At 40.0% G+C, this 23,272-nt stretch overlaps 1 protein-coding gene and 1 long non-coding RNA gene across 3 annotated transcripts; one reads left to right on the forward strand and one right to left on the reverse strand.

The window, feature by feature from the left end:
• Nucleotides 1-1,632: 1,632 nt before the first annotated feature.
• Nucleotides 1,633-23,097, reverse strand: LOC144466561 (uncharacterized). Of its 2 annotated transcripts, none has more exons than XR_013493170.1 (4): nt 23,034-23,097; nt 22,197-22,364; nt 21,333-21,446; nt 1,633-1,715 (listed from the first exon to the last, which is right to left on the reverse strand). It is a non-coding gene; the product is annotated as an uncharacterized LOC144466561 (long non-coding RNA). The 2 variants fall into 2 exon arrangements; XR_013493169.1 differs by lacking the exon at nt 1,633-1,715 and adding an exon at nt 18,530-21,228.
• Nucleotides 13,482-15,206, forward strand: LOC144466560 (uncharacterized). Its single transcript, XM_078174066.1, has 2 exons — nt 13,482-13,576; nt 13,838-15,206. Exon 2 carries the CDS (start codon nt 13,847-13,849, stop codon nt 14,726-14,728), a length of 882 nt encoding a protein of 293 aa, XP_078030192.1. The 5' UTR covers nt 13,482-13,576; nt 13,838-13,846; the 3' UTR covers nt 14,729-15,206.
• Nucleotides 23,098-23,272: the final 175 nt, after the last annotated feature.

Here is a 23,272-nt window from a genome sequence, read left to right on the forward strand (position 1 = left end):
GCAAACACATAAGCCGTGAGCCTGCTTCGCCTCAGGCCTTTCCCTGCTTTACCATCAAGGCAGAAATACGCCCGCCGGGAGCCGTTCAGCACCGCGGAGAGCTCCCCACACAACCCGGACCCCAGAGTTAATAACAGGAGGTTATGGTGTTTCATTCTCTCCTCTCTATGACACTTTTGTTGGATTGCTGATCCTCTATGGTAAACAAATACAGTAATAATCACATATCGGAACAACGGGACGTCTGACTAATGAGAGGTCGGAACAATGAGAGGTCGGAACAATGCTACGGCACCAATAAAACATGAGCTTGGTAGATTCTCCGGGGAAGCCCTCTCGCCTCTCCCCGCATTTAGGGACCGTTCTCCAAGGTACCGCTGCTTCTCTTCTCAGTTTCTTTTCTGAAGTAGGACACAATAAACTCCATAGTTTTGAAAGAAAATATTGTGGGTGTGTGCAGGTGCAAAGATGCATTCTGGGTGGGGCATGAGCGACCGGAGCGAAATTGGAGCGAGAGATAAGGCTCCACTCCACCTTTTAAAAAAATAGCCGCTCCTCGCTCAACACAAAATCCTCCCGCTCCGCGCTCCGCTCACATGCTCTGGTCATGGCTAATGTTGAGTTTTTTATATTCATAACTTGTTTAAAATTTCAATAAATTCTATTTATATTTGCACTCCTGTCTTTATTACTGACCAAATGTTGTATTTCACAATCAAATCTGACTGTCAGTTGAAAGGACAAACAAATCATACACTACAGATAAATCATAAAGCATTAATGTTTAACATTGTCATTAACAAATAATTAAGCAGTCCATTTCTGTGTGGGCCAGATTTAACTTTGTACTTGAATATAACTAAGCACCTTACACCCAGCAGCAGAGCCTGAGAAGATTTTGGAGAGTAACCTTTGTCTGCTGCTCTGTTAGAACTCTAATTTTAACACAGAAGAATGTGACTGGATAAAAGGGCTCAAAGTGAAAAACAAAGAATTAGCTGGACACAATAGTTTTGAAGCCCCCAAGGAGGTATCAAACAGAAACATAATCAGCCAGTTGTGCTTTACGTTTTTTTAGCCTCACTATATGAGCCTCAATACCGAGTAATACACACAGAACCTTCTCATATATCACAACGTCACAAATAAATAAAACCTTCTACGGGGCTATTAAAGTATTCAGTGTGCAGATATTAACTTGTTTTTCACAAAAGGAGAATCGTTTCTCAGTGAATTTTCTTACACACAATACATGCATGAAAATGAAACAAAAGAGCCTAACATAGATTACACAGATGACACAGATTATCATGACATTTAAAATAAAATCCTAAAAACAAGGAAAATCATATCAAATAAATCCACCATAAAAACACTTCCAAGACCTCTATCAAAGTTTTTTTTAATGAATGTGGTTTTGATATGCTTTATATTTAGTTAAAAGGCAAGTTTCAATATTTTGTAAGACAGCCAGGCTGTCATAATTTGTGCATACGCATGGTCTGTGGAAGTTCTAAATTTGTTTGCAGAATGAGGCCCAATGTGTACACAGGAGACAGCAGATTGCAGCTGAAGGTCCTCTCTGCAGACTGGATAATGTGCTGCAGCCTGTTCTTGCTGAAAAATGTTGTCTCTCTATCTTTTTCTCCCTTTGTTTGTCAGGGTCAGCATCGGACAGCCCCACAGAAGAGGATCTGATTCGGAAGTATTTCCATCTAAAGAAAGAGAAGAAAATGGAAATCAATAAAATCATCTATATGATCATTTGACTTTATATGAGTCTACATGGTCACTGGTGTGTGAGCATACCTTCACTGTTTACTGTTCCTTCTTAGACTTAAAGGGAAATTTTGGTTTATTTCAACCCGTCTCCTATCGTCCTAAATTTGTTTCAAGTGACTAGTGACATAAAAATAATAGTTAGCATGTTAGCCGTTAGCCTAGATACAGCCGGGGCGCATAGTAGTGTCAGACCCGTTAAAACGTAAATGAACGGGCAACCTTCAAGTGCAAAGTTAGTCCACTAAACAAGCTTTTTTTCCACAAAGACCGCCTCATATCGTTAGGATAAATGTCAGAGAACATATAGAAAACGACATGTAAACGTGTTGTCTTACCTTACCGGTGTGCTGCCATGTTTGTTTACCATTTAGCTCTGCTTTCCAAAGCGCGGCCAAAATATACAGTACAGGCCAAAAGTTTGGACACACCTTCTCATTCAATGCGTTTTCTTTATTTTCATGACTATTTACATTGTAGATTCTCACTGAAGGCATCACAACTATGAATGAACACATGTGGAGTTATGTACTTAACAAAAAAAGGTGAAATAACTGAAAACATGTTTTATATTCTAGTTTCTTCAAAATAGCCACCCTTTGCTCTGATTACTGCTTTGCACACTCTTGGCATTCTCTCCATGAGCTTCAAGAGGTAGTCACCTGAAATGGTTTTCCAACAGTCTTGAAGGAGTTCCCAGAGGTGTTTAGCACTTGTTGGCCCCTTTGCCTTCACTCTGCGGTCCAGCTCACCCCAAACCATCTCGATTGGGTTCAGGTCCGGTGACTGTGGAGGCCAGGTCATCTGCCGCAGCACTCCATCACTCTCCTTCTTGGTCAAATAGCCCTTACACAGCCTGGAGGTGTGTTTGGGGTCATTGTCCTGTTGAAAAATAAATGATCGTCCAACTAAACGCAAACCGGATGGGATGGCATGTCGCTGCAGGATGCTGTGGTAGCCATGCTGGTTCAGTGTGCCTTCAATTTTGAATAAATCCCCAACAGTGTCACCAGCAAAACACCCCCACACCATCACACCTCCTCCTCCATGCTTCACAGTGGGAACCAGGCATGTGGAATCCATCCGTTCACCTTTTCTGCGTCTCACAAAGACACGGCGGTTGGAACCAAAGATCTCAAATTTGGACTCATCAGACCAAAGCACAGATTTCCACTGGTCTTATGTCCATTCCTTGTGTTTCTTGGCCCAAACAAATCTCTTCTGCTTGTTGCCTCTCCTTAGCAGTGGTTTCCTAGCAGCTATTTGACCATGAAGGCCTGATTGGCACAGTCTCCTCTTAACAGTTGTTCTAGAGATGGGTCTGCTGCTAGAACTCTGTGTGGCATTCATCTGGTCTCTGATCTGAGCTGCTGTTAACTTGCGATTTCTGAGGCTGGTGACTCGGATGAGCTTATCCTCAGAAGCAGAGGTGACTCTTGGTCTTCCTTTCCTGGGTCGGTCCTCATGTGTGCCAGTTTGGTTGTAGTGCTTGATGGTTTTTGCGACTCCACTTGGGGACACATTTAAAGTTTTTGCAATTTTCCAGACTGACTGACCTTCATTTCTTAAAGTAATGATGGCCACTCGTTTTTCTTTAGTTAGCTGATTGGTTCTTGCCATAATATGAATTTTAACAGTTGTCCAATAGGGCTGTCGGCTTTGTATTAACCTGACTTCTGCACAACACAACCGATGGTCCCAACCCCATTGATAAAGCAAGAAATTCCACTAATTAACCCTGATAAGGCACACCTGTGAAGTGGAAACCATTTCAGGTGACTACCTCTTGAAGCTCATGGAGAGAATGCCAAGAGTGTGCAAAGCAGTAATCAGAGCAAAGGGTGGCTATTTTGAAGAAACTAGAATATAAAACATGTTTTCAGTTATTTCACCTTTTTTTGTTAAGTACATAACTCCACATGTGTTCATTCATAGTTTTGATGCCTTCAGTGAGAATCTACAATGTAAATAGTCATGAAAATAAAGAAAACGCATTGAATGAGAAGGTGTGTCCAAACTTTTGGCCTGTACTGTATCTCGCGAGCTAAATGAATTCAAAGATGTAAAAACAGACAGTGGAAAACCTTTATTCTTGGCTGATTTCCGTTTGATGGTGTACAACAAACAAAACTGAAAAAGTGGTGACAAGTGCTTCAGGTATATTTGGGGAATTTCATTAAAAACGTGCCACAACAAAGAGACTGAAAGACAAAGTTTTGGCCGCGGGCACAAGTTGAGTCACAATGGCGTGAATGTTTTGATATTATTCAAGTAACTGTAAAATTATGCATCCTCAGCCTTTCAGCACCGTGAGAATATCTCAACATGTGCTTTTGAAACCATTCTCTGTTCTAACTGTTGCATTGTTGCTCAGGTTGATAAAAAAAAAAAGTGTGAAATGAGAATCAGTTTGACCAGAGGTGAGAAAAAAAATCCTTCACAGCCTTCCAGCTCTCTTACAGAAGTTTACCTGAAGAGATTTAAATGTCATATTCGAGGAAACGGGCTGGTTTTATATTGAGCGCAGACAGGATGCACATTTTGATAGGGAATAAACGGAACATGTTCTGTGTCTTTGTGGTTGAAGGGAAGCGAGAAAATAAGAACAAATGAGGTGAGCGTCTGCTGCCTATCTGCTCATCCTCACTTCTGAGGAACACACATCAAACACACACACACACACACACACACACGCTAATGTCCTATCACACTTGGGCAGGCAAGCACACACAAGTGTAAAATACACTTGCAGACACTTGAATTTTGGGGGTTTGTATTTGCCACATGTGCACACAAGCATGCACTAACCTGACAGGTACACACACAAACACCCCATAGTCACAATTCCTTCGCTAAATGAAGAATGCTCATACGCACTGAAATTCACAAACTTAAACTCTCTTGCAAACACACACACATACAGTGAAGCCACTTAATGAAACCCACTATCGCACACCTACATGCACACACAAACAGGCACACGCCATTGCCTGTCCCAGCTCCAACTTTCCTCCAAACATAACTTTCTTGTTCCCGCTCACTCGTCTGTCTCTCAGGTGGAAGTTCAGCACTGCCCCGACAGGCCTGGAGCACTTCCGTTGTATGAGTAGCTATGCAGCGTTTTGTTTTTGCATTTGTTGTCTTATTTGCAGCGGGTTTCAGTATATGCAGCACGTTTCTGTATATGCAGCACGTTTCAGTATATGCAACACGTTTCTGTATATGCAGCACGTTTCAGTATATGCAGCACGTTTCTGTATATGCAGCACGTTTCAGTATATGCAACACGTTTCTGTATATGCAGCACGTTTCTGTATATTCAGCACGTTTCAGTATATGCAGCACGTTTCAGTATATTCAGCACGTTTCAGTATATGCAGAACGTTTCTATATATGCAGTATGTTTCTGTATATGCAGCACGTTTCAGTATATTCAGCACTTTTCTGTATATGCAGCACGTTTCAGTATATGCAGCACGTTTCAGTATATTCAGCACGTTTCTGTATATGCAGAACGTTTCTGTATATGCAGCACGTTTCAGTATATGCAACACGTTTCTGTATATGCAGCACGTTTCTGTATATTCAGCACGTTTCAGTATATGCAGCACGTTTCAGTATATTCAGCACGTTTCAGTATATGCAGAACGTTTCTATATATGCAGTATGTTTCTGTATATGCAGCACGTTTCAGTATATTCAGCACTTTTCTGTATATGCAGCACGTTTCAGTATATGCAGCACGTTTCAGTATATTCAGCACGTTTCTGTATATGCAGAACGTTTCTATATATGCAGCACGTTTCTGTATATGGAGCACGTTTCAGTATATGCAGCACGTTTCTGTATATGCAGCACGTTTCTGTATATGCAGCACGTTTCTGTATATGCAGCACGTTTCAGTATATGCAACACGTTTCTGTATATGCAGCACGTTTCTGTATATTCAGCACGTTTCAGTATATGCAGCACGTTTCAGTATATTCAGCACGTTTCAGTATATGCAGAACGTTTCTATATATGCAGCACGTTTCAGTATATGCAGCACGTTTCTGTATATGCAGCACGTTTCAGTATATGCAACACGTTTCTGTATATGCAGCACGTTTCTGTATATGCAGCACGTTTCAGTATATGCAGCACGTTTCAGTATATTCAGCACGTTTCAGTATATGCAACACGTTTCTGTATATGCAGCACGTTTCAGTATATTCAGCACGTTTCTGTATATGCAGCACGTTTCAGTATATTCAGCACGTTTCAGTATATGCAGCATGTTTCTGTATATTCAGCACGTTTCAGTATATGCAGAACGTTTCTATATATGCAGTATGTTTCTGTATATGCAGCACATTTCAGTATATTCAGCACTTTTCTGTATATGCAGCACGTTTCTGTATATGTCACACGTTTCTGTATATGCAGCACGTTTCAGTATATGCAGCACGTTTCAGTATATTCAGCACGTTTCAGTATATGCAACACGTTTCTGTATATGCAGCACGTTTCAGTATATGCAGCACGTTTCTGTATATGCAGCACGTTTCAGTATATTCAGCACGTTTCAGTATATGCAGCATGTTTCTGTATATTCAGCACGTTTCAGTATATGCAGAACGTTTCTATATATGCAGTATGTTTCTGTATATGCAGCACATTTCAGTATATTCAGCACTTTTCTGTATATGCAGCACATTTCAGTATATGCAGCACGTTTCTGTATATTCAGCACATTTCAGTATATGCAGCACGTTTCAGTATATTCAGCACGTTTCAGTATATTCAGCACGTTTCTGTATATGCAGCGCGTTTCAGTATATGCAGCACATTTCTGTATATGCAGCACGTTTCAGTACATGCAGCACGTTTCAGTATATTCAGCACGTTTCTGTATATGCAGCACGTTTCAGTATATTCAGCATGTTTCTGTATATGCAGCACGTTTCTGTATATTCAGCACGTTTCAGTACATGCAGCACGTTTCTGTATATGCAGCATGTTTCAGTATATTCAGCACGTTTCAGTATATGCAGCACGTTTCAGTACATGCAGCACATTTCAGTAAATTCAGCACGTTTCAGTACATGCAGCACATTTCAGTAAATTCAGCACGTTTCAGTATATGCAGCACATTTCAGTATATTCAACACGTTTCTGTATATGCAGCACGTTTCTGTATATGCAGCACGTTTCAGTATATTCAGCACGTTTCTGTATATGCAGCACGTTTCAGTATATGCAGCACGTTTCAGTACATGCAGCACGTTTCTGTATATGCAGCACGTTTCAGTATATGCAGCACGTTTCAGTACATGCACCACGTTTCAGTATATGCAGCACGTTTCAGTACATGCAGCACGTTTCTGTATATGCAGCACGTTTCAGTATATTCAGCACGTTTCAGTATATGCAGCACGTTTCTGTATATGCAGCACGTTTCTGTACATTCAGCACGTTTCAGTATATGCAGCACGTTTCTGTATATGCAGCACGTTTCAGTATATGCAGCACGTTTCAGTACATGCAGCACGTTTCTGTATATGCAGCACCTTTCAGTATATTCAGCACGTTTCTGTATATTCAGCACGTTTCAGTATATTCAGCACGTTTCAGTATATGCAGCACGTTTCAGTATATTCACCACGTTTCAGTATATGCAGCACGTTTCTGTATATGCAGCACGTTTCTGTATATGCAGCACATTTCAGTATATGCAGCACGTTTCTGTATATGCAGCACGTTTCAGTATATGCAGCACCTGCAGACATCAGGTACAAAGAAAACTTCGTAGGAATATAACTCCTCACATGTAGTGATTGCACAATAACTGTAATCAAAGAATAAGCAACAAACTGACCTTCAAATAAAAAGACAAGTTTTAAGTTGACATTTATAGGCATCAACTGTCTGATGTCAGCGGGAGGATATTCCAGAGAAAGAGGGCATGACAGGAACAAGATATCTACCTGCCAATTCTGGTGACCTTTGGTCTTAAAGTGTTTGTGCAGTAAAACTGTAAGACCAAAGGTCACCAGAATTGGCAGGTAGGTATCTTGTTCCTGTCATGCCCTCTTTCTCTGGAATATCCTCCTGCTGACATCAGAATAATGAGAACAAAAGCAACAGTTGTACACACACACACACACATACACACACACAAATATATATATATATATATATATATATATTTAAGCAATATCACACGAGAGAGAGTGATGTTGTACTGTATATCGTCACGGCTGTGATTTGGTCGTAGGCAGTTACAGCCATGACAATATACAGTACAACGTCACGACCCTAACCCTAACCCGTGGCTCGGGCCGCATTTTCCTGACCAAACCTTACCTGAGCCCGGCGCAGTTTGTTACCTGACATAGGTATTGTTATGGACAGTGTGTAAATAACCATCAACAGACTGCTGTTACGTACAGCCTAGTCTCTATATACAAACTCTACATTCAGTGAATGTGGAGTCTGTCGGCAAACCCCGGAGATCGGAAATTCGCCTCCTCCAAACCGGAATGCCAAAAAATCGGGGGTCTGCCCCAGAGGCATATATACGTAGACACCGCATCGAGTGGGTTTGCCTGCTGCTGCGATACTGGCGGTGGAGGAGAGCCTGTGTTGCGTTCAAGCGTTGTCACATAAATAACAACTTTCATCACAAATGGTCATAGCACAAAACAGCAGCGTGTCAAGTGACTTTTTGCTTTCATTATGTTCAATAAAATTGTATTTTCCTAAATCTTGAGACACCTCATATGTAGGCTAGACAGACATTTCGCCTGCTCATTACTGTGCACAAATGTACTCCGTGCACTTTGTCCTAAAGAGCCCTTCTGTTGCCAGTAGATACATAGAAACATCCCAGCAGGCTGTGCTTTGCAAGCAGCACGTTTCTGTATATGCAGCGCATTTCAGTATATGCAGCACGTTTCTGTATATGCAGCATGTTTGTCTAATGACATCATGATGGCCTCTGACACTGGTAAATGTACCATCCTAATGCTGCTTGACCTTAGCGCAGCCTTCGATACTGTGGATCACCGCATCCTGTTAGATAGGCTCAGTAACTGTGTTGGCATTTCAGGCAGTGCCCTTGACTGGTTTGCCTCCTACCTCTCTGGTAGAAGTTTCTCTGTAGCATCTGGTCCTTTTATGTCCGAGTCCGTCCCCCTTTCTTGTGGGGTGCCCCAGGGCTCAGTGTTGGGTCCAATTTTGTCTGCTTTGTATATGCTATCTCTTGGAAACATTATCAACAGGTTTGAGGGTGTATCTTATCATATGTACGCAGATGATATTCAGCTGTATTTTTCCTTTAATCCTGACAGGACTGACAGTCTGAATGTACTGCATGACTGTTTGTCTGCAATTAATGACTGGATGGTCAACAATTTCCTTCAGCTTAACGCTGCTAAGACGGAGGTCCTTATTGTCGCTCCTGACTGTACTGCTTCTAGGGTGGCGAGCTGTATTGGGTCCCTGAATTCAAATATCCGCTCTAACCTGAGAAATCTCGGAGTTATTTTTGACTAGGCCATGCATTTTGATAAACACATTCACATGTTGACCCGTACATGCTTTTTCCACCTTAAAAACATTGCAAAACTGAGATCTGTTGTATCACATGCTGAACTAGAAATGATCATTCACGCCTTTGTGTCATCACTGCAACTCTCTTTTCATGTGTCTCTGTAAAACTCATGTAGATCGCCTCCAACTGGTGCAGAATGCCGCTGCCAGGCTGTTAACCAAATCACCCAAAAACTACCACATTACTCCTGTCCTGGCCTCCCTACACTGGCTTCCTGTCAGCTTTAGGATCCAGTTCAAAATCCTTGTTTTAACATTCAGAGCCCTTCATGATCAGGCACCTGAGTATCTGTCTGACCTGCTGCATGTATATGTTCCTAGTAGGACACTTAGGTCTGCCGATCACGGCCTGTTGGCAGTTCCTCGCACTAGGCTTAGAACTAGAGGTGACCGGGCCTTTGAGTCCATTGCACCCAGACTGTGGAACACCCTCCCACAGAACATGAGAGCCGCAGCATCGGTTGATATCTTTAAGAAGCATCTTAAAACCTATCTGTATAGGCAGGCATTCTTTAACTTGTCTTAAGTGATTTAGTTTTGCAACAACTGTTTCATTTTTGTGTCTCTGTATGTGACCTGTATGTTTGTATGTACGTATTCTTGTTTGTATTTTAATCCTGTGAAGCACTTTGCGAGTCCTCTCTGTGAAAAGTGCTATACAAATAAATTTTACTTACTTACTTACTTACTTATGTTTCAGTATATGCAGCACGTTTCAATATATTCAGCACGTTTCAGTATATGTAGCACGTTTCTGTATATTCAGCACGTTTCAGTATATGCAGCACGTTTCTGTTTATTCAGCACGTTTCAGTATATGCAGCACGTTTCTGTTTATTCAGCACGTTTCAGTATATGCAGCACGTTTCTGTATATGCAGCACGTTTCAGTATATTCAGCACGTTTCTGTATATGCAGCACGTTTCTGTATATGCAGCACGTTTCAGTATATTCAGCACGTTTCAGTATATTCAGCACGTTTCTGTATATGCAGCACGTTGCAGTATATTCAGCACGTTTCTGTATATGCAGCACGTTTCTGTATATGCAGCACGTTTCTGTATAAGCAGCACGTTTCAGTATATGCAGCACGTTTCTGTATATGCAGCACGTTTCTGTATATGCAGCACGTTTCTGTATATGCAGCACGTTTCAGTATATTCAGCACGTTTCTGTATATGCAGCACGTTTCAGTATATGCAGCACGTTTCTGTATATTCAGCACGTTTCAGTATATGCAGCACGTTTCTGTTTATTCAGCACGTTTCTGTATATGCAGCACGTTTCAGTATATGCAGCACGTTTCTGTATATTCAGCACGTTTCTGTATATGCAGCACGTTTCAGTATATGCAGCACGTTTCAGTATATGCAACACGTTTCTGTATATTCAGCACGTTTCTGTATATGCAGCACGTTTCAGTATATTCAGCACGTTTCTGTATATGCAGCACATTTCAGTATATGCAGCACGTTTCTGTATATGCAGCACGTTTCTGTATATTCAGCACGTTTTTGTATATGCAGCACGTTTCTGTATATGCAGCACGTTTCAGTATATTCAGCACGTTTCAGTATATTCAGCACGTTTCTGTATATGCAGCACGTTTCAGTATATGCAGCACGTTTCTGTATATGCAGCACGTTTCAGTATATTCAGCACGTTTCAGTATATTCAGCACGTTTCTGTATATGCAGCACGTTTCAGTATATGCAGCACGTTTCTGTATATGCAGCACGTTTCTGTATATTCAGCACGTTTCTGTATATGCAGCACGTTTCTGTATATGCAGCACGTTTCAGTATATGCAGCACGTTTCTGTATATGCAGCACGTTTCTGTATAAGCAGCACGTTTCAGTATATGCAGCACGTTTCTGTATATTCAGCACGTTTCTGTATATGCAGCACGTTTCAGTATATGCAGCACGTTTCTGTATATGCAGCACGTTTTTGTATATGCAGCACGTTTCAGTATATTCAGCACGTTTCAGTATATGCAGCACGTTTCAGTATATGCAGCACGTTTCTGTATATGCAGCACGTTTCAGTATATGCAGCACCTGCAGACATCAGGTACAAAGAAAACTTCGTAGGAATATAACTCCTCACATGTAGTGATTGCACAATAACTGTAATCAAAGAATAAGCAACAAACTGACCTTCAAATAAAAAGACAAGTTTTAAGTTGACATTTATAGGCATCAACTGTCTGATGTCAGCGGGAGGATATTCCAGAGAAAGAGGGCATGACAGGAACAAGATACCTACCTGCCAATTCTGGTGACCTTTGGTCTTAAAGTGTTTGTGCAGTAAAACTGTAAGACCAAAGGTCACCAGAATTGGCAGGTAGGTATCTTGTTCCTGTCATGCCCTCTTTCTCTGGAATATCCTCCTGCTGACATCAGAATAATGAGAACAAAAGCAACAGTTGTACACACACACACACACATACACACACACAAATATATATATATATATATATATATATTTAAGCAATATCACACGAGAGAGAGTGATGTTGTACTGTATATCGTCACGGCTGTGATTTGGTCGTAGGCAGTTACAGCCATGACAATATACAGTACAACGTCACGACCCTAACCCTAACCCGTGGCTCGGGCCGCATTTTCCTGACCAAACCTTACCTGAGCCCGGCGCAGTTTGTTACCTGACATAGGTATTGTTATGGACAGTGTGTAAATAACCATCAACAGACTGCTGTTACGTACAGCCTAGTCTCTATATACAAACTCTACATTCAGTGAATGTGGAGTCTGTCGGCAAACCCCGGAGATCGGAAATTCGCCTCCTCCAAACCGGAATGCCAAAAAATCGGGGGTCTGCCCCAGAGGCATATATACGTAGACACCGCATCGAGTGGGTTTGCCTGCTGCTGCGATACTGGCGGTGGAGGAGAGCCTGTGTTGCGTTCAAGCGTTGTCACATAAATAACAACTTTCATCACAAATGGTCATAGCACAAAACAGCAGCGTGTCAAGTGACTTTTTGCTTTCATTATGTTCAATAAAATTGTATTTTCCTAAATCTTGAGACACCTCATATGTAGGCTAGACAGACATTTCGCCTGCTCATTACTGTGCACAAATGTACTCCGTGCACTTTGTCCTAAAGAGCCCTTCTGTTGCCAGTAGATACATAGAAACATCCCAGCAGGCTGTGCTTTGCAAGCGTACAGAAAGGTTTCGCGCTTGTGAAAAAAAAGAATTTGTGTGTGTGCTTCACCTCTGCTGCTACAACTCCATCCTAGGGGAAACACTGCAGGCTGAACTTGGCATTTCATTCTCACATGCAGCCGCAACAAGGGTCAAGCTGCACGTAGCCTGCAGAGTTTAACTGGAAAGGAGTGAAGTCACTAATGCGACATAATGTGGTCCTGTTTATCTTATTCTTAATTAGCATTACAATGAACCTTTTCATTCCCTCTGAATGGGTGAGTGTTTCCAAGGGACATTTTACAATTCTTCTCATTATAAACCAAAAAAAAGATTTTGTCTCTTAATTAATGTTAATGTAATTTTAAAATTTAAGTCTCTTAATGAGCAACTTTTTCGAAATGATTTAAGTAAGGCACTAAGTTATTTTCAGAACGATTCTCATTATTCTGAGAGACTAACTCAATATTTTCAGATAGGGGAGACCTGGGCCAATTGTAACAACATTTTAGGTTTTCCTTAATAACTAATGTGTTTATAACACTGATGCTGCAGCAGATAAAGGTGGTCATTTTATTAACTTAAATACTGCTGGGTGGCTTATTGTAACCTGTAATAATATAACCTAGCAACACATTTATATTATTGTACAAAGGTACTGTAACTAATAGGCCAAACTAACTAATAATCACATCTGAGACAGTGGAGTAGATTAATAATGTAGCACAGAATTGAAATACTACTAGGTAAAGTACAATCACCTCTAAACCTTTGTTAGTTTTTGTGTTTCTGTGAGGGAGGCGCCATCTCATGGTGACACCCTGTAATTGAATAAATGGGCGTGTCACAGTGGAGTCTAGGCACACCTCCAGAAAGGTGTGTGTGTGTGTGTTCTGGAAAGCTTTCGGATGGCATGGGAAATTTGAAGTGGCTGCATCTGTATATAAAGGCAGCTGACTTGTGGTAAGTACAACAGAATTCAGCAGATCGGTTGACTTCTTACTGGCCAACATTCATCGTCAGCAGACATGTAAGTGTTAATAATTAATATTTTCTTGCTGTGGACTGAACATTTTTTCAATTTTAGATCTTAATTGGTTATTCAGTATGAATAATGTAAATAAGTGCAATATGCATGCACATTTAAAATATAAGTTGTTTTGGATGCTGTTATGGTGATCCATATTTGACAACTGATGTATAAATTGTTTTGGATTATTGGAGCTCACCTGAAAAGGCACAGTCATGCTGCTAACTTGTTATTTTGTGTTTACTGACCTTCTTCATGCAGTTACCCACAATGAGCAAATACATCACACAACTTGAGGTGTCCCTTGATAAAGCTGAGGAGCAAATGCTCCAATCACAGGGCTTCAAGAAAATCCCTACTGATCTGAACAAAGGAGCAGGAGGGAAATACATCTATGTTTGGTATAAAACAGAATCCTGCGACGCACCGATCACCAGGATTCAGTTTACATTCAGAGATGATATGGCTGCTGGATTGATCACAGCAGGGTTCACAAAGATCCCTAAAGATCTCAATGCTGGAGCAAAGGGTGATGCCATCTACCTTTGGTACCTTCAAGGGAGCACCGAGCATGATTATCCAATAGTAGACATTGAATTCAGTGTAAGTGCAGCAAGTGAAGCCCCAAAGTTTGGCCTTGGCTTGGAGAGACTGGCCCTTGATCTAAACCGCGGAAATGATGGTGACTGGATCCACGCCTGGGTGAAAAGAGAGAAGGAAACCTATGTCTGTGATGTCACTGCCACTGCTGGCTTTGGATCTGATGCTGCCTGGTTTAAGGCAGGCTACATCCGTATGGATGAAGACATCAACAGAGGTGCAGGAGGGGCCTATGTCTTCATCTGGTACCGTCTCACCACCGACCCCAAGCTTGCACTCAGTGATCTGAAAGTCTCCACAAATGATAGCGAATATCAGCAGTATCAGCAGCAAGATTACACGCCAGTAAGTGTTAACCTCAACGAGGGTACCGGAGGCAACGTGGTGTACCTGTGGTGGAAGAAGGAGAAATGCAGTCCCATTAAGGATGTCACCCTGCTTCTCAACATGGATGCTGTTGATCTTTATGAGAAGGCTGGTGTCATTGTTATCAAAAGAAATCTCAACTCAGGCAATAATGGCAGGTGTGAGTACCTGTGTGTCTATCGCTGAAAGCCTTCATCATGGTGGCAGAGCTGAGAATTCTCAACACTCAATCAAGGAAAGCAAAGCCCAATATTAAATCATTTTGGTGGTAGCCTCTTTAACCTTTTTTTCTTCTTTTTTCATATCTAACAATTTGATTAATTATATTAGAGCAGGCTAATACTGCCGTCAATATCAGGAAGTATTTATGGTATATGGGTTCTAATGGTGAATTTGCTGATGTAATCAAAGAATAGGCAACTAACGTAGAGTTAAGACAAAAAGATGAGTTTTAAGTTGACATTTAAAGGCATAGCTGTTTAATATCAGCAGGGAGGTTATTTTGTATTCTGAGGTTGAAGTGGATCAGACAGGTGAAGGGGCACAGTCCAAAAATCTGATTTGGTGATGGCCTTTTTAACTTTTTTTCTTTTTTTTGTTTAAAACAATGTGATTAATTATATTACAGTACTACTAGAAGTAACATCAGGAAGTATCAATAGTATATGTAAGGTGTTGTCAGTGAAATTAGACTCTGTCAAATGGCTGTTTTTCTAACAATGATGTCAATTAATGATGAAATATTAAAGCTCTGTATCACTTTATTTTGTAAATCTTTTGCTTTTCAATACATACAACTGAGAAGTATGTTTGCTTCTGACTCTCCATTAAAAACCTTACTTACTAGTATTTTCATGCATTTTTTTGTCTTTGTATTCCCATCACTGCAATCATGCTGACACATCAGAGCCAAACTGCAGAAGTGATATTTTGGACTTGCTTGAAAAATGAAAGTAAGAAACATTCACATTTATTACTTGCTCACTTACAATTAACTTAATAATTCCTGATGAAGTAGAGTGCTCTTTGAGAGAGCTCAGGAGGGCTCAGGTTAGTTGAGATTGGATCCTAGATAACTGCAGTACAGTAACATAGGCACACAGACAGATATTAGTGATATCTGCGCATGACGGTGTATGCAAATACATAAATACATAGAAAAACACAACAGTGATAACTAGTGATAAACTGGGTGGCAACAATGAACACTAATGACAAACATAATAATGATAACATCATGTTTGTGTATTGTTGGATTGTGCTTGGTGGAGGGTTAGGTACATTTGGGAGTGGGTATGGCTTGTGGGGGAGAGTGGGGTAAGGTCAGACAATTTTTACTTATGTTGCCCTCTAAGGAAGGAAAAATAAGACAAAAGATGAATGAACAATGAAAACATTGAAATTGAATTGAAATCATAAGAATGCATCTGTGACAAAGGGCCTGAAAGAAAAAAGTGGCTCCAGAAAAAAAGTGTTTCTGTGGCTCAGCTTGCCCAAGGTTAAGGGTAAGTCGATCCGAGCTGGTGGGTACGTTGAGCCATCTGGCTTTTTTAAGCATAATGCCGTGTAGCATAGGCAGTATAGGCTAATGCTGAGGGCGCTGTCAACCATAGGAGGCGCCACAAATGGGGAAAGAAAAGAAAATCAAAATGTTTATCTTTTGCTATCTTTTTCCTAATACTATTACTACTATTATTTTGAAATATGACATAAGGCCACAACAGCATAACTACATAGCAAATCCTACTGAATAATAGAGAGGGCTTTTTTTTCTGGGTTCCTGCCCCCCAGCCCCCCTCCCCAGCTTGTTACACTTTACCTGGGGGGGGGGGGGGGGGGGGGGGTCATTCGACGTCACATGAACCCAGAAACACACTGTAATGTAAAAATGACAAAAGCTCTGTGGTGCCCACTCAACTACCACCACACTACTGAGAGGAATGGATGTAGAGCGAAAGAACATAAAACAAAAACAACAATGACAAATCCATGTTGAAATCAGCAGGAGGAGAGCTGGTTATCATTACCTTAGCAAACAGCTCATGAAGGTTGCATTAATTTACACTGTGAAGCATTTAAGCTCTATTCAGTAAAAATGGGTATTGGGCTAAGGTAAATTATAAGGTCCTCATGTGTTGATGTTTTCACAGCACTATAAAATAGACATTAGAAAGGGAATTATGATGTATCATATAGGCAACAGGAAAAAGGCGTTTTGCTTATTTTTTTAAAGATGTTTTTTTATGAAAGAAGGTTACATTAAAGGTTGTTTCATAAATGTGTATTTGTTGTGCCCTTAAACAGGGGGAAAAGTAGTGAAAGAGGAATGAGGACAAACACAAACTCACTTATGTTCAATCAGGAACATATTCAACACACACAGTATCAGTCCCACAGATACCCTTGCAAATATGTATTTTTTTTTAACTTCGCTTAAATTGCATGACAAATGAAATGAAATGTGTTTTTAACCCACTTACTTATTTCTACTACCAATATGAACTTCTCAGGGACAGAATAAATATTTTATCTCACTGCACAAGCATTAATGTAACAGTAACTAGCTTAAATGGTGAGACGAGAAGGTAAACTTTTCAATATTGCCGCGCTGCCATGCAGTATCCAGGAGCCGACTTATGCATCGACTGAATTCACAACAAACTCATTCAACAATAAACCACACAAAACATATCACTTCATTCATATAACATCACAATAACACGTGAAAAACTATAACATGTTTTGTTAAGTTTACAGTGCTTTACGTACGGTAATTGCCTTAAACAGGGGGAATAGTAGTGAGAGAGGAATGAGGATAAACACACGCAGCTCTGTCGTTCACTCGTGTTTTGAGTGAGGAAGCAGAGCACGTTTCCTCTACTGGAACCCGAGCAATCAACCCACTCATACAAGGCTCTACATCACCTATGTGTTCATGTGTGGAGAGCGGAGGACCTGCACCAGCTTCACCTCCAGCATCCTGGCATTAAGATAATATTTTCTTCATTGGCCCAAAGGTGCAGGTGGCAATCCAGCAAAGATTGATAAGGCCAGGAAATGTGTTATGTGTTATGGCTACATTTGTTCATAGTATAAATGGTGCCATAACTGAGCACCTTCACATTAGACACGACAGTCCTGGGCTATTTTTGAAAGATGGAGTTCATTTCACACCTAGGGGAAATGATATGTTTTTAAGTAAATTAGTTAACTGTCTTAAAGACCACCTCCAAATGCAGTGAACTGCTTACTGTTGGCAGTGTCACTGCTTTTGAATTTGGCCTTTAGGACACATTTTGTTAGGCCTGAACATAGCCCAGGCTGAGTTTTTGATATTCACCTATAACTAGTCTAAAATTTCAATAAATTTATATTTGCACTTCTGTCTTTATTACTGACTGAATGTTGTATTTCACAATCAAATCTGACTGTCAGTTGAAAGGACAAACACATAAACAGATAAATCATAAAGCATTAATGTTTAACATTGTCATTGACAAATAATTAAGCAGTCCATTTCTGTGTGGGCCTGATTTAACTTTGTACTTGAAGATAACTAAGCACCTTACACCCAGCAGCAGAGCCTGAGAAGATTTTAGAGAGTAACCTTTGTTTGCTGCTCTGTTAGAAGTATAATTTTAACACAGAAGGATGAGACTGGATAAAAGGGCTCAAAGTGAAAAACAAAGAATTAGCTGGACACAATAGTTTTGAAGCCCCCAAGGAGGTATCACTTGTTCACTATGTTGCCAACTCTGAGACGGTCTTCCTCAGGCAAAGGTATTGTGATGTTTTTACGTTTTTTGACGTTTTAACATCAGCTTTTCATTTTTTTTTACATTCTGCTAAGATAAATGCAAACTTGGGTAAATGTTAAGACATAAATGAAAACATTAAGATGCCATTAATAACTATTATATTTTGTTAATGGTTTAAATCACCACTATATTTCCAATCATCACAGGAAACTGATGAATGACAGCTTTCAAAAAATTTGCTTTTATTCTAAAGTAAGTTTTGTCTGATCCATTTTAGATAACAAAAATTATAACCATTACACAAACAGTTTAACAAAATAAAGTCATGAAAACGTCCATATTAAAAGGTTACAAAAAGTACACATGAAATAAATGAAAAGATTTGTAACAGTAATTATAAAACCTATGGATTAGGACCCAGTGTCATAATTTGCAAAATCTTAATTTCTTGTGAAACAACCTCTTTACTGTGGAGTAAACATCACATTGGTCGAGGCGTTGTAACTTTCCTCAAGTGTCCTACATGAGAGAAAGATGACAGGTTAAAAACACAGGTAGAAAACATTGTCTATAGCCTGTCTTGGTTAAAAGCCCACTCACCACCAAAATGATCTTATTGCTGAGTACGTGGCTGTCATCCATAAAATAGTTTTGTGTTTAAGTTCTGTAGATATTCGACTTTATATTTGAATGCGATTTTAAATTTAACAGTGTACTACCAAGACAACTGGAGTATGAATGTACAGTATGCAATTCGTCCACATTAAAATAATTGTTGCTATCAAAAGGAAACTGAACTGTTATCAAAGCTCACTGCCACTGTGGAATCATGCTATGTTCGGCTGTCTCATTATGAGAATATTTTATTCCACTGGATCTTCACAGACTGTATGTGGGGAAAAAAAGTAGTAATTCTAACTTTGATAAAGGGTCTTTGCATAAAATGCACTAAAATGTTAAAGTTGGTAAATACATGTCATGTTCCTTGATTGATAAAATCTTCATTTGGCCTTTTGCATCAGGGGAACACTAAACTGTACTGGTGTGTCAGTAATTTCACCTTATCAGTAATAGTACAGAGCAAGCTGTGCCCTAATCGAGTACTCAGTAATGTATGACAATTAGTAATTTATGTAATGCATTTAAATGTATTATGGTCAATAATTAATCATTTTAAACTAATAAGTTTCTTGACTCTTTGTGAGGTACTGTATGAAAAAAGGTCTTTATCCTGGAGTCAGTGCTGAAGTGATGACTCTCAAAGTGTTCACTGCACAGATGGGAAGTCTTGTTCGGAGTCCAGTTCTGTCTTCTCGTGTTGAGTGTCCACTGGTCCAGTCTGTCTGGGTCACCTAGAGGAAAACCTTACACAGACAAACAGATATTAAAAGTTATATATGTATTAGGTTACCTACTTCACAGACTCCTTTACATGCAAACAATACAACTTAAATTACTTCACTGTTCAACAGATCATAATCAATTTATTTTAGCAAAACAAAAAGGTGGTGGCCATCAGTCCTCGTATTCTGTCTGTACATTATCTATTGTTGTGTAACTACATGCCTACAGGCCTATATCATACACTAATCTTAATATTTTTCATGTGACAGTCAAATGTCACATTAGTTTTTTTAATTACGTTACACACGTTATTGTAATTTCACACAGTTCGCCACTTTTTAATTTACATACACAAGTATAGCCTTAATGTTACGTTAACATTACATCGCTTATATGACAAATTTAACGTTAACATTGCAACACGTTAGCTAATTAACGTGGTGGACCTTTATTTTCAAAGCTCACACAGTCTCAGCCTTTTGTTCAAAATATTCTCTCCCTAAATGCCTAAATCCTAACACTTCTCTGTCAGGCTCTGACTTTGATGCATCCCAGATTCAACTTCAACTTCAACTTTCAACTTTATTGTCCCCAAAGGGAAATTTGCTTTGCAGGTAGGTAAGAACAAACACATAAAAACATAGAAAGCACATTCACACAAGTTTTGACACAACACTGAAGGGTAAGTACACAAATACCCTGGGGGGCGACTGAGAGTAGAGTGTAAAGTGCATCATAACTGTTCATTTTTTAAAATTTAAATTAAGTTGGGTAATGGCTTGTGTTATGAAGGAATTTTTCAATCTGTTTGATTTAGCCTTTGGCAATCTAAACCTCTTGCCAGAGGGTAGGAGTTCAAACTCAGCATGGAGAGGATGATCAGGACACTGTATGATGTCCTGAGCCTTAGATTTTACCCTCCTGCTAAATATTGTAGGCAGATCAGGTAATGCAACACCAATGATTTTGCTGGCAACTTTAACAATGTGTTCCAGCCTCTTTTTATCTCCTTTGGAGATTGGCGTCTTGCTCGAAAGCTAACGGTTAGCTGGCTAGTTAGCTAGTTAACAAGCTAAGCTTGTTTTGTATTGTATTGTCTGTTGCTCTGTAACTTGATGTGGATGTTGCTGCTGTGATACAGGCATAGCTGTCAAGTCACCCATTTTGGCCGGGAAACTACCGTATTTTACCCCTCTTTCCCGCCGTTGCTTGCGGCAGGCGCCGAAAAATTTCCCTTATTTTCAAATCCAAAGCTTGACAGGTATGGATACAGGTCGCACTTGAAAATGAGACCTCCGGTCTCATTGTGATTTTACATGTCCTAAATAAAGGCTTAATAATATAATAATAAGCTGACAAGCTAGGTGGTGACCGCAGACACCGATACACGCTAATTAGTGCTAACATAAAATAAAATAATAGTAGAATTTCCGAATTTCACTTCCCATCTTCTCTGCAGACTGGATAATGTGCTGCAGCCTGTTCTTGCTGAAAAATGTTGTCTCTATCTTTTTCTCCCTTTGTTTGTCAGGGTCAGCATCGCACAGCCCCACAGAAGAGGATCTGATTCGGAAGTATTTCCATCTAAAGAAAGAGAAGAAAATGGAAATCAATAAAATGTAACACATCTATATAATCTGTCATTTGACTTTATATGAGTCTACATGGTCACTGGTGTGTGAGCATACCTTCACTGTTTTCTGTTCCTTCTTAGACTTAAGACGTGTCTTTGAAAAGAATGTCTTTCTCTCCCTTTCTTTTATTTCCCTAAATTTAAGAAAGGACTCCACCAGACCTTGCTGCTACAATGAAAATAAGAAAAGACAGGAATGAAATATTAATTGCTCTTTTATTTATTCATTACTCCTTTATTAACTCTTTTTAAAGGGGACTTGAGCATTGCATTGCATTGCATTGCATGCATTTTTTCTCATCACATATATATAATATACATGTATGTATATAATGTTAAAATATCGGCTGCTCATATTACACATGGCCAAAGTTTCAAATAATGGGGTAAAATACATAGAAGTAATCCCCGTGAGTAGAAGGCACAAGCCTCAGACTGCTCTGAATGCCAGCTGATGTCATCTGGCGAGTCGACATATTCCATATTTCATATGCTCACAAGCACGTGGTTTCTATAGTTTGTTTCCGTTGCTCCAGAAGCAAAGGAGCAGAACAGAGTGGGCTCATCGGGATCTAAATAGCTTTTGTGGCTTAAACAGTTTCAGAAAAAGGCTGAACTGAGGGGCTGCATAAAGGTACAGTACAAGACAAAAAAGTTTTTTTTAAGACTAAGATTCATGCAAAGCTCTCGTGGAGTCTGAGGATAAAAGTGGAAAATGAGCAGACCACCTTTAAGCTCACTAAAGGTCTCATTATTGACCTTTGCAAGTCATTTTGAAACACATTTAACATGCTTGTAACTGAATTAGGCAAGCAAGATAGTACCAAGATCTATTTGAGTACAAGAACACAATTTGAACTCTTAAACCAAGTCTTCGAACTGCCTATTTTTTCTGCACTACAACTACAGATCTATGTACCTGCACAAGTGCTTGGCTGTGCATTAGGATGTGCACTGGTGGTGGGCATCTCCTCTGGTGGGTTGTTTGCCACATCTTTTAGAAATTTAATGTTTTTGCCGCACACACAACAAAAGCCTGGGGAAGCTGTCACGGTAGAGCGACAGAACGGACAGTAGTAACCCACATCTGTAGGGCAAAAAGAGGAGAGTTTGCAAGGTCGGCGAGGTTATGTCAGAGACAGTTGATAGTTAGTTTTCCTAAATATTTAAACAATGTTATCTGATTACCGTCATCTCCCTGTGCTCTCACGGGAGCGTATCTATGTTTCCCGGGTTCTATATTCCCCACTTAACGCTGCAAAAAAGGTTCTATGTTTCCCTGCCTTTTTTGGATAAGCGTGGAACATAGAACCTTTTTAAACATAGAACCTTTTTTAGTAAGCGGGAAACATATAACCCTTTTTGGTTGAGCGGGGAACATAGAACCCGGGAAACATAGAACCTTTTTGGGTGGTAAGCGGGGAACATAGAACCCGGGAAACATAGGGATGACCCCCATTTCTTTTTACACACCTTCTCTGCTCTGCCTTTCACCTCTCTCCACCTTCCTCTTATTCAAAAGCCCGTCACTGATCAATAAAGTATCCAATCATATGTGGAGACGAGGTCGAAAATAAACTAACATTAAATGTAACAATGTTACAGTAATGTTAGCTAACATTACCACTACGGATACACTACTTGTGTAGAACTCAAAGTCTCTAGCACGCTGTCAGCTTCACTTTCATTATACAGTAAAAGATGAGGGCCACATGTGAAAAACAAGAAAGAAAGAAAAATAAAAAAGAATATGTACCTTTCTGTGTTGCCTGTCCCGGCTCCAACTTTTCTCCAAACATAACTTTCTTCTTCCCGCTCACTCGTCTGTCTCTCGGGTGGAAGCTCAGCACTGCCCCTACAGGCCTGGAGCACTTCCGTTGTATGAGTAGCTATGCAGCGTTATCTTTTTGCATTTGTTTTCTTAATAGCAGCACGTTTCTGTATATGCAGCTTTTTCACGTTGCATTTGTTTTCTCATATGCAGCGCGTTTCTCT

This window comes from Epinephelus lanceolatus, chromosome 13, assembly GCF_041903045.1.
Source record: "Epinephelus lanceolatus isolate andai-2023 chromosome 13, ASM4190304v1, whole genome shotgun sequence".
Taxonomy (NCBI): domain Eukaryota; kingdom Metazoa; phylum Chordata; class Actinopteri; order Perciformes; family Serranidae; genus Epinephelus; species Epinephelus lanceolatus.

Coding starts and splice junctions, on each gene's coding strand:
- LOC144466560 (XM_078174066.1), top strand. CDS start 13,847: ATGAGCAAATACATCACACAACTTGAGGTGTCCCTTGATAAAGCTGAG.